A 12,159-nucleotide genomic window follows, 5' to 3' on the forward strand; every position below is an offset into this window, starting at 1 on the left:
GCTTTATGGATCATTCCTGACAGCCGTAAGGAGCAACAACCGCTTGTGGCCATGAGTAGCATCGAGCATTTTCACCGCTTCATCAGTAAGACGGCGTCTATTGAATTCTTCCTCACTTTCATGGCACAGACATGTTCGCAGTGTTTGCAATATTAATACTTCGCTGCAGAGTGCCCATTGTATACAACCAGTGCCCCTTGTACGTCCACCTTGTTTTAAAGCGAAGCTGTAAATGCTTCTAGACGCACTAATAGCAGACGTTACATGTCAGCTTTCATTGTTTTTAGAAAAGAAATTATGCTATGGCTCACGAATCCTATATATTCCGGAAATGTTGGCAGAGTTAGGTTTGACGAGCAGGTTAGTTTGGATGTGCGTTAATAGGGGATTAAAAGTATTGCTAAACCTGTGGTTTCGGTCCGTTTGGAGGCGTTGTATGCACCACTTACAAAGTTATCGACGCTTCCCCGGCAGGACCTAACAACGGCAGCAACCTTATTTTTGTGTGGAATGAGGGCCACGATATTGTTGACGTTCGGCGAATGTTTGAAACATTTCGGTATATTTTCTGGTTCGAAAATAATCACGCAATGCTCGTTTACTCCCGTTTCCTTTTTCAGTTGTGACATAAGAGATGATCTGCTCGGATAAGTACGCGATACACAGTAATTACATTTCGTTGAACTCATAGGCATGTTGTGGGTCACGAAAGATAAATGCTAATTCTGTGTAGGGTAATTAGTAGATCTGCACAAATTTACTCATTTCAGTTTTCCATAGTGTCATATACTGCTGTTATCTGCAATGTTTCCCATTCTTTAAATAACTGTACACGAAACCACCTTCAACTTAGCTATAAATGACGGCAATTTTTAATGTAATGCGGCGTAACTTTAAAGTTCCTTGTCTGAGTATAATCGTTGCAAACAATTACTGAACCATACTTTCTGCCTGATTTTCATGCGCAATGCAAAGTTTGTAGTTGGTTTCTCCACAGTTTCTTGTCAATTATATGCGACATATTATTTATATATGTGTAAAATAAGCTACACGTTAAAGCGAATTCATTCCCGAAGTTCGGAGTATGTGGCTTAATTCCATCCTTTGGAATAAATTACGATGTTAATGTGCTCCGCACGTATAACATTGAGGTCTAGGAGCAGCGCGAAATTTAGCAGGTACCCATGGCACAACTATACAGGCCACCAAGATGAAACTGAACGAAATTATGTTGACTTCCATGCAAATCTCTGTGAGAAGCTAAATGCGCGTGCATCCAATACAGCTTTTTCAAAAAGAAAATCTCAAACAAGTGCTCGAAAGTGGGGCGCGGCCATTTTCAGCTACGTTTTGGAATGTCCTGAAATAGCTCTGCGTTACAGAAAGTGGATATTTAGCAGAAATGGGAAGCATCTTCAGCTCACTGGGAACTTCTCATCTGTCTGACCTAATATACAGCTTTGCGATTATGTATTCAACCTTCATTTTTTATTTGCATGCATTATGTGATGTTCAGCCAGTGTGCTTGCTGAACCAAACGAGAGCACCTGCTTAATGTTTGGTGAAAGTAAGCGCGATGTGGCGGTTGATGTGATATGGAAACAGTAACGTGGGCGGCTTTTGCTGTAAAGTACGCATGAAGGCGCTCCAGAACTATACGAGTGTGGTTTCCGTGCGGCGCAAAATTTAAGCTCATATTGATTAATTAAAGCGTCTGCGAAAAATTCCTATGGAGGTATTCAAAAATGTAACGCGGCCGTTATCGGTTCTGTTTCTCAATGTTCCGATAAAACTCTGCATTCCACCGGATGTGTATTTCCTGGCAATAACGAAAACTTGCGAATCATGTTTAGTGAAGCCTGTATCAAAACTTTAGTTTACCGCGTCTGATAAAATGCGTTGTAAATAATTAATGAATTCATTTCTTTATGTCTTATACGAGGTTCGTAGTAGGTTCCCTCCATGTACATGGTGAACTTAACTAGGCAACTTCTCTCTATTTGTTTAAAGTTCGAGGCACGTTAACGGTAATATAGTCACACGAAGTTCAAAATGTTCGGACTAATTTTGGCCTTAGACGGGTTGCAGAGGTTTCAGCGAGGGGAATAAAAGCACGAGGTACATGTCACTACAAGCGTCAAGTTCGAAGCAGTAGTTCTGGGTCTGCTAGAAACATTGACGCACACCGGTTTCGTCTTAGTCATTCGAATAAATTAGTGATCTCTGGAAGTGGATGGCTATTCCCGATACCGAGTGCCGGATGCACAGCATGGCAACTGAGGAAGGATGAGTGCTGTCTTACAGAAGTAACTCGCCATTGATTCAATTATTGCAGTAGTCAGTGCGTTGCGCCTTGGCAGAGTTGGAAAGAAGACCGGATGTTGACATTGTGTCTTCGGTAGTAGTATGGTAAACTTCTACGTTGGTTTGGCTAACGTTTCTTGGACACGTTATGCCAATAACGCGGTCATGCAACTCTCGTGTCCGCAGTGCCTGACTCTAGTGTTGCTGCTCGGTTGGTGGTATGTTCCTTTTCTGTGGCAAATCAAGGGGACGTCGAAGTTGCGTGAATCAGGCGGAATGGTTCGCGGGGACTGGGAACAAGCGAAATTCAATAAATCCATAGGAACTTGCATATTTTGCTCACGGTCAAATATGGCGCCGCCTTATTTCATCTCGGTGTCAAAAAGGTGTTGTTTTGGAAGCAGTTCCTTGCATTAATGAACCGATAGATAAAACATAAGAACAGGATACCTTGAATTCTTCTTGAACGGTAATGGGGTCTCGGGTAGGATGCGGACGCTAGAGCACTAGCCTGTCTTGGCGGCTACATTTAAACAAGCACTTGACCATGCTTGTGAGCGCTCCGCCGACAATAGTATGCAAAAAAAAAATTGGAAGTGGACGTTGAACTTAGGTGAAAATCTACGTTAAAGGCCTCTGTAATCTAGCGGCATTACGATCTTGCTAGATAACTTACACTAAGCACCCGATTTTCCAGATCGCGCTATTCACATCAAGGATAGTTTGTCTGCACAGAGCAGATGACCTGCAAGTGACCATAGAAGGCTAACAGTTGCAAAGAGTGTCGGACAGATGACTAAGGGCATGCATCATGTGCACTATTCGAGGGTCATGGTAGAAAATAGACGTAGCAAACAGGCCCCATTAGTTAATATATTAAAAGTTGCGGTGGCCCTAGTAGTCTCTAGACATAAAAACATAAGTGCACGTCCGCAGCTACATGACTTCGGCACAGCTTGGTTCTAAGTACTTGTGAAGGAAGCGCAACTAACAGGCATCCACTCAACCTCCCAGTCGGGAACGTTCAAGCTCGCGCGCTTTCTTGCTCGTATTCTCCGCGATGTGCCGTGACGGCGGACGATGGCGCCGCTACACAACTTCACTGAGAGTTACAACTTTTTCTTAACTGGCATAATTGGATTATCGATATATTCAAACGTGTGTAGGTATTACCGCGTAAGGTGCTATAGCTTCATTCCAATAGCCGTTTCGATTGGCGATGCTGTCCGCTGCTTCCGCCGGATTTTTTTTTTTTAGGCGTCCGGCGCAGCTATCGCCGGGAGTGCGAAAAAATACCCAGTTCCCGCTGCGATCGAATCCGAGCCCGCTGCGCGGGAATCAGCTACTCTATCACTGAGCCACTCCAGCGCTTTTACAGCGAAGCTGCTAAAGGTTAGCTGCCCCAGGATCGTATCCACGGAAAGACACAAAACTATTATCATAAACATTGGCTTCAGCGTCATCGTTTTCTGCCACAGCTGGCAGGTTGGCACCCCTCCGCGCTACCGCCCGAACGCGTTCGTGCCACTGCTTGCGCGTTCGTCCTCGTCATTCCTTAATTAACATTAATTAATTATAATAAATATACATAAATTATTAACTAAATAAATAAATAGACGTAACCATTTTTACACCGACGCTGTTAAGGTCTAGCTCCCCTAGTTTTCTGTCCCTGTGTCGACAAAAAAATCCCTCCATGTGGGCCGATATCGAAGGTAGTGCAATGCCGGCCTACGCGTGGCGCAGGTGAAGTAGGTGTTAAGCATTCCCCATACATGGGCTGACCCTGGAGGTTGTGCAAAACCAAACCGACCCGCGGCGCAGGTTAAGAAGGCGTTAAAGCACTCCCCATACGGGGGCCGATCCCAAAGGTAATTCGATGCCGGGCCGACCCACGTAGGTGGTGATGCAGGCGTTAAGCACCCGCCTTCGTGGGCCCATCCCGAGAGTACTGCAATGCCGGGCCGACTTGCGGTGGTAGTGAAGCCGGCGTTAAGCACTCCCCATACGTCGGCCGATCGCGGAGGTAATGCAATACGGGGCTGACCCGCGGTGGAGCTGCCGTTCGACATTAAGGAACCCGCATGCACAGCTTCGCTGGTCATCCTTCTTCACAGAGTGGAAGTGCACCGAGTTTTTTATTTGAATGCGTAAGCACTCTGTGGCGAGTTCCACTGCCCTGTCACGCGAAATGTGTAATGGCATGTATCTGCGCAAAAATGGGTAATTAGGAACGCTTCGCCACTTTATCGTTATAATCGTCTAAAATTATATGTATGGTAGCTTTAGGCGACAACAAGTAATTTAAAGCACAAAATAAATATAAAAAGATAATACCCGTAGAGATGTATAGGGCTCTTTAGAAAATGCATGGAAATGGTAGGCGTAGACCAACTGAAATTTGAAGCTGGGTCAACTGAAGTTTGGGCTTAGGCCAACTTAAGATTTGGACGTAGGCCGAGTGAAATTTGGGGGTGGCCGATCTTGAAATCTACGAGTGGGCCACGGTGAAAGTTGGAAGCGAGCCAACTTAAATTTGGGGGTGGGCCCACTAAACATTTGCACGTAGGCCAACTTAATTTGAGGATAGGTCAAGTTGAAATCTGGGGGTGGGCCAACATAACTTTGGGGGTGGGCGAAATTGAAATTTAGAGGCAGGTCAACTTAATTATGGGCTTGGCCAACTTGATATTTGGGAGTAAGCAAACTCAAATTTGGGGGTGGCCCAAGTTGAAATTGGCATGTGGACCAAACTAAATTTATAGGTGGGTCAACTTGAAGTTTGGAGCGGGTGGGGCCCAGTTAATATTGAGGGTGGGCCCACTTGCATTTCGGGGTTGGCCAACTTCAATTTCAGGGTGGGTCTACTTCAAATCTCGGTCTGGTACAGCGGAAATGTGGGCTTGGGCCTACTAGAAATTTGGGACTGGACATACTTTAATACGGACGTAGGCCAGCTTGAAATTTGAGTGCCGGCCAACTTGAGATTTTGGGGTGGCCCAATATCCAATCGAACGCAGCTGAGCGTCCTTCGAGCTATGAACACCTCCCGTGCAAGAGAGCGCATTGAAACGATTGGCGCGGTTTCGTTGGGCCTGACTCAGGCGCAGTCAGAAGGCAGGCGATAGCTTGCATGGACAAGGAACGCGCGTATAACACAGGCTTGGGAGAGCAGCAGCGAAGATTACATGGCATAACGGCAATGCGTTCTTCTTTCACGAATGCCACACGCGCTACTGCGGCATCTGGTGTTCCCATTCGACCGCTCTGCTCCGTCGAGGTGCCCTCGTGCCCTGCATTTCGGGTCAATTTGTGCGACTGCATTCAAGGGACCGGCTGCAGCGCGAACATCTGGCAACTGTCTACTAAATCCATAGCATTCCTTGCCTCCGGAAAGGCCATGTGAGGAAATTATGGCAGGTGAAAAAAGAACTGACTGCTTCGTTTGAGGTGACCAAAACAACAAACTTTATGGATATAGGAATGCCCGCTGCCTAGGGAGTTCGGAGGAGCATACGGTTGCCCGCTGGCTAAAAGAATGAAGCGAAAACAGGCAGTTTCTTCGTACTCCCCAGGAATGAGCTTTAGGTCATTCGTTCGTGTATTCTATGGGGTACAATAGTTGAATCAGATTTCTCAATGTGGTTCCATTCGGCATGTGTACAGAGTAGGCTCTGATTCTTCCATCTCGTCCGAGCAGAACTTCAACAACTTTCCCAGCTCTCCAGAGCTGCCTCGGTAGATAATGTTTGTGAACTTAAACGAGAATTCTTTGTTTAGAACGCTTCACGAATTGGGCACAGTGAAACATGCTGATCAGAGACTCGTCAGGTATTCCTTTCTTTTGGCAGTAGCGCCAGCGACGAGTGAGTAGAGCAGGTGGCTGAGACACGTCTGTAATGGAACCGCAGTCCTACTAGAAGTCACTTTCCTACCAGAAAGTGTGGTGGTGCTAGGGGCTCGAGTTCTTTCACCTCCCCCCTGTAGACCTAGGTCCAGGGTCGAAAGTTGATGACAGCTTCGATTTAAATTAGTATTTTCGTGAGCTCCTTGAAGTAGCAGTGGCTGCTTCTGAAGACATTCTTCAATGATATTTTCCCGCACTGAACTATTCTTTCCCTGAATTCTCCCAACCAAGCATCTTTCTCAGCTATAAATTTCCAGCATATATGGTGGCTTGTGAATAACTTGGGAATTTCTTCTCTTATTGTTGTCCACTGTCGCCTTAGATCCTTAGGAGCAAGCTGGAATGTTCTGGCGTTGTCAGAAAAGGCGACTCGACAAATCCCTCTTCCAAGGATAAATATTCGTAACGCCATCAGGAAGCTCGAGGTGGACATATCGGTCACTAGTTCAAGGTCTATAACGCGAGTCACTACGAATGTGAAAATAATGATTCAAGACTTCCGGTTATTTTGTTCATCCTTTGTGTTCAGTGGTCCAGCAAAATCTACAGCGGTAACAAAAGGGTGGAGCTTGTGTCACTCTCTCGCGAGGCAGAGGATCGACTGGCTCAGTAGCAGCTTGGATCATAAAATGGTTGCAAATTACAGATTTCTTAAGCATCTTTTACAACAAAGCTGTTTATACGGACCCTGTGCCGTCGTTCTCGGAGTTCGCTAAATCTAACGTCATCAGCAATTGTTTGAGCGTCATCTTCTTCTTCCAAAAATGGCTCGTTGGCGCCTCTCAGCGCTAACCCCCCAAATACGCTCGTGCTACTGCTCCCGCATTCGTCATCGTCATCTTCTTCCACAGCTGGCTCTGTTTCCACTCGTCATTCCAGCGTAGGAGGAGGAAGAGTAAAAACATTTATTTAAATAAAAAGGACAAGCAGGTGCCTTTCTGCTTGTGCGTGATGCGCCCTTAGTCCAGGGCTCCTGCGGATCTTGCTGTCTCCCGGGCCCGCCGCACTAGTTCTTGCTGGTTACGAGAGTCCGAACTAGTCAGGGCGGCCTCCCACTGCTCGTGTGTGGGGTTGGGTATTTGCGAGGCTGCGTTGACGCTGCGGTACGCCCATGTGGTGTGATATAGGGAGGCGTACTCTTCACAAAGGGGACATTGGTATGAGTATAGCGTAGGGCGTATTGCGTGTAGTCTGCTTAATCAGAATTTCACTTCTTTTCGATCACCGCAATTGGTTCACGGAGGTATGAGCCATTGCTTAAGGGGGTAAAAGCCATTCATTGTCTTACGTGGGGAACAGAATTAGTTTTGAATCAATTTAATTTTGAAGAATCCCTAACGGCAATGCCGGGCGGATGCTGCTAACCACGTCACCGAGCAAACTTGAGGCATTGAACGTAAGCGACAAGGGCGGACTGCGGGCATACCGTCACTGACGTCATTCTCTCCGTCGCAGCCGAACGTGTGTGTAGCCTCATTAAGAAACACAAAGACGTCAATCGTCATACCAATCGAACCAATCGCCAAAACGATTGCAGCAACCGTACATGCAGTGGTGGTTCTTGTGCCCAATATACGCAGCTTTGGATTAGTGGTTACGCAACAAAGGCACTGCAAAACGCAGACACAAACCTCACGTACAAAAAAAAAGAACTGGGAGAATCGCAAAAAAGCATTCTTAAAGCGTGCTCCCCACCTGGGGCAAGTGAAAGCGACAATGAAGTGAAAGAATGCTGAAACAAAAGATTTAAAATTTAGACTGCTTGCTAAGTTTGGCTTGCATGGTGTGAGGCTCTGTGTAACATACAGAACTTTGCTGTTCGACCATCTTGACGGACTGGAAGGGGCGGTGATGTTTTTCACCATTTGCTTCCTCGCACGCTCTAGTACTGTTCCCTAAGTCTTGTTAGTGTCTCCAGTGCGCCGGCGCGCCGGAAACGGTTGTGGGTTGCGCAGATCATCAGCTCCCTGAAGAAATGTCACTACTCGACGATAACAGGATGCTTCAAGTTGTAAGACAACTCGGCTGCCGTGAGCCTTCCTCACACTCTCAGCTCTCCATCGTTGTCAGAGATGACGCTGAGACCACGTATTGGAGAACTGTTTGCCAGGCGTGTCCAGCAGCGAAGACATTGCAGTTCTTCTTCGAAGGCATCGAATAGTGCTTTCAGAAGCAAACAAGTTTATGCTTTTTAACTTCCTCTGTCTAAGAGGTCCTTCGCATTTTTGGCTGGCTTGCTTGGCGTTGCGGTAAAATTGTAAAACCCAGGCACAGACTAGAACCAGCCTAGATAGCGAGCTATATTTTTGCACAGTAAAGACAGGTTTCATTAAAATTACGTTGTAAAAGCGAATTGTTCTTTTATCCCCTGCGATGGTCATGTCAGCAATGCCTTCATGACTTGGTCAGCAAGTGGATGGCTGCGAAAGTCAAGCAGGTCCGTTCCCCCAAACTGAGCTCGACTTGAGTGTCTGTGCTGTGACTACCCTTATGAAAAGGTCGGCGGGACAGAACAGTGATTCAAGATGTCTGGATCCGTTCGCTGCTGAATTTACAAGACTATGTTGGTAACAAAGGGCTTTCATTGTTGTGGGGGACCTCGAAGACAATGCAGTGCAATAGATGAATCTGTTCCAAGGTACCATTTGGCCATTGCAAGGTTCAGTAACCGCTCAAAATATTCCCTCACTCGAGCCCCTATCACCATGCCAATCAATTCCAGTCTTGGAAGAGAAATTCTCCTAATCAGTGCTATTCAGGACTTTGGGAGGACTGGAGCCATCTTTGCTTTCGAGACCCAGGAGATGCGCAAAATTACAACTGCGCTTTAAACTTTGGGGCTGGCATCTGTGAAAATGTGTACTTCCTGCTAGCTATCGCAGGTAAGCTGCCATATCATCTTTTTACTGTTACGTCCGTTAAATGGTGTAGGTGGGTGTGAAACGGTGGTCAAGCTGCTTTGACTTCATCAGACAAAGGAGCGTCCCACTCCATGCCCAACTACCACGTTATTTGGAACATCAACTTGGTTGCCACTGTGACTAAATGTGTCAAATGTGTCATACCTGCGAGCCAATGCCTGAAGGATGAATCGTTTGTTTTGCAATTACGGTATAGCAAATCCAAGATGTCCCCCGTCGAAAATGTTAAATGATCTCTCTGCTTATCCAACAGAAGTCTGAAGACCCGCGACATACTTGCTGTTTGACTCTCTACGCAGCCAAGGGCGCATGCAGTTCACCATTGAACATCGGTGCCTTCGCAGAGGGAGTGGCAATATGGGATTTATAGTATTGTTACACACGAGCTGTTTAAGGCAGAACCAGATGAAGCTGGTTGATAGGCGCGGTTGTTGAAGAGCGGTCTCGCGGCAGCTTGGCTAACGTCGTTCTTTTCTTCTTCCATCTCGTTGTCTGCGCGGCACCCGTGGATCATGACGGAGCTCGTGACATTTCCCCGCTGGCAGACGAAGCCCGCCGGGCGAGTCAGTCATCTTGTGGGTTGTAACGCCTCAGAAGCGCGACGTGTGGCACTTCAGCCTTGGCCGAGCGTCGTCCACTGCTCGTGAGACGCGCAATGCGGTAGTTTACTTCGCTTAGGCGCTCCAGAATAACGTAAGGGCCGACGTAGTAGGCGAGAAACTTCTGGCACAAGCCACGCTTCCGCAACGGCGTCCAGAGCCGCACAAGGTCACCAGAATCGAAGTAAACGTGGCGGTGACGCCCGTCATAGCGTATCTTGGACCGGTCCTGCGATGCTAGGGTGCGTAGCCTAGCAATACATTACATGACCTAGCATTACATGACCTGCCCAGCTCCATTTTTTTTCTTGATGTCAATTAGAATATCGTCTATGCCCGTTTGCTCTCTGATCCAAACTGCTTTCTGTCTCTTAACGTTATTCCTAGCAATCTTCGTTTCATCGCTCTTTTCGCAGTCCTTAACTTGTTCTCAAGCTTCGTCAGTCTCCAAGTATCTACCTCTTATGTCAGCACTGGTAAAATGCAATGATTGTACACCTTCCGTTCCAATGAAAATGGTAAGCTTCCAGTCAGGAGCTGGCAATGTCTGCCGTAAGTAATCCAACCCATTCTCATTCTTCTGTGAATTTTCTTCTCATGATAAGGGTTCCCTGTGAATAATTGACCTAAGTAAACGTACTCCTTCACAGACTCTAGAGGCCGACTGGCAATCCGGAACTCTTGTTCCTTAGCCCGGCCATTTTTCATTATCTTTGCCATCTGCATATTAATCTTCAATCCCACTCTTACACTCTCTCTCTGTCAAGGTTCTCAATCATTTCTTGTAACTCGTCTGCATTGTTGCTGAATAGAACAATGCCATCGGCAAACCGAAGGTTGCTGAGGTATTCACCGTCGATGTTTACTCCTAATCCTTCCCGGGTTATTAGCTTGAATACTTCGTCCAAGCACGTAGTGAATAGCATTGGAGAGATTGTGTCGCCCTGTCTGACCCCTTTCTTTATGGGTGTCTTCCTGCTTTTCTCGTCAATTATCGTCAAGCTAAGCACTCTGACTACAATCTTTCGCTTACATCGATTCCCGCAGTGTGTGGGGTATGTCATTTGAATCAGAAGGCGAAGTATACTGTAGGATGCATTACTACACACCAGCGCTTATTTCTTCTTTGTGCAATCCTCTATGTTTTTGTATGGTGTCGTGTTTACTATATTACACTGTCTAATGTGTAAGCATATGTTTGGTCTTAAACCATTAAGTCTTTACTGTGAAGACTCATTTACTCAGTGCCTCATCACAGCTTGCTCGAATATTTTAAATAAAATCTATTATATTTTCCTAAGGGAAGTACTACTTACATTTTTGCCACAGGAAACACGATTTTACAGATAAATTAGAGATCTCGTTAGGTAGCGTACACACTCAGTAGACTTCCTTGCTTAAATCTCACGGAAATGCAGCTGCCAAAGCCCAGTGCAAGTGAAGCGAATAAGTAAGCACAGCTGTTCGAGTTGCTTCGCATTGGCTTAACCTTTATAATGCAGATAGATTCGCAAAAGCAATTAAGTCGTAAAAATAAACTTTAATTTTTTTAACATCGTGGGTTCCTGTCATTGGATATTTCATTGTCGCTAAGGGCGAGAGCTGCGGATATCTTAGAATAGCCATACATAAGCCTGAAGGCCTAATGATAATAATGCAATTCGGGCAAGAGTCTCCATCAATTATCGCTTTATAGCATGTCTACGCTATGAGATGACATATGGATCCGTCGCTGAGCGAGCGATAGCACTGCCAGAGATTAAGTAGTTCTCTTAATTATTATAGTCTTCTCCCTCACAGCTGTTCATTATCGTCTGTGTGTCATGTCTAGATGTTTGAGCAAGTATTGTGATTAACCTTATAGCGCCATACCACTTCTTAATATCGGATGGTTAATTCATGAGGTAGCATCAAATTTCACCCCCTGCCTTTGAAGTCAGGATTAGACCTACCCACTACGTTAACACTCACTATCGCTGGGATGGAGCAGACGTTTAAATTGCGGTTAGCTCAACTAATACATAAAAAATGTTCTTTGCTTAGCTTTTCTTAGTTGCTTTTCGTAGTTCAAGCGTGTGTTCTCATGGCTTGTCCGGTCGTAAAGAATGTTTAACCTTTAGTAGAGAATTGTTATATGTTCTGACCGCATCCGCCCTCTTCAATGCAATCGTACCAACTTAGTCGGGATGTCAGCTGCGAGCGCGCCTCCACGGAGCACAACGGTCGAAAGCGAACACGAGTGGCCGCAGTAGCGCGTGAGGTATCGCGTGGCGGCAGATTCCATCTCCGCGATGCCATGTGACACTCGCTCTCTCTCTCTCTCTCAAGCCTGTGTTGTGCACGCCTTCCTCTCTCGCACAAGCTCTCGCCTGTATTTCGAATGCGCACCGGTAAGGTCCAATGAAAACGCGTCTCAATGCCTTCAATT

At 46.2% G+C, this 12,159-nt stretch overlaps 1 protein-coding gene across 1 annotated transcript in view; it reads right to left on the reverse strand.

Moving 5' to 3' along the window:
* The window catches only part of LOC142574217 (uncharacterized), a 58,040-nt gene extending 46,832 nt beyond the window's left edge, over positions 1-11,208 (reverse strand). Inside the window, exon 1 of the mRNA XM_075683364.1 lies at positions 11,048-11,208. Coding sequence (XP_075539479.1) covers positions 11,048-11,049 — 2 coding nt within the window. The 5' untranslated portion in view covers positions 11,050-11,208. The remainder of the gene's footprint in view (positions 1-11,047) is intronic.
* Positions 11,209-12,159: the final 951 nt, after the last annotated feature.

This window comes from Dermacentor variabilis, chromosome 3 (assembly GCF_050947875.1).
Source record: "Dermacentor variabilis isolate Ectoservices chromosome 3, ASM5094787v1, whole genome shotgun sequence".
Lineage (NCBI taxonomy): Eukaryota > Metazoa > Arthropoda > Arachnida > Ixodida > Ixodidae > Dermacentor > Dermacentor variabilis.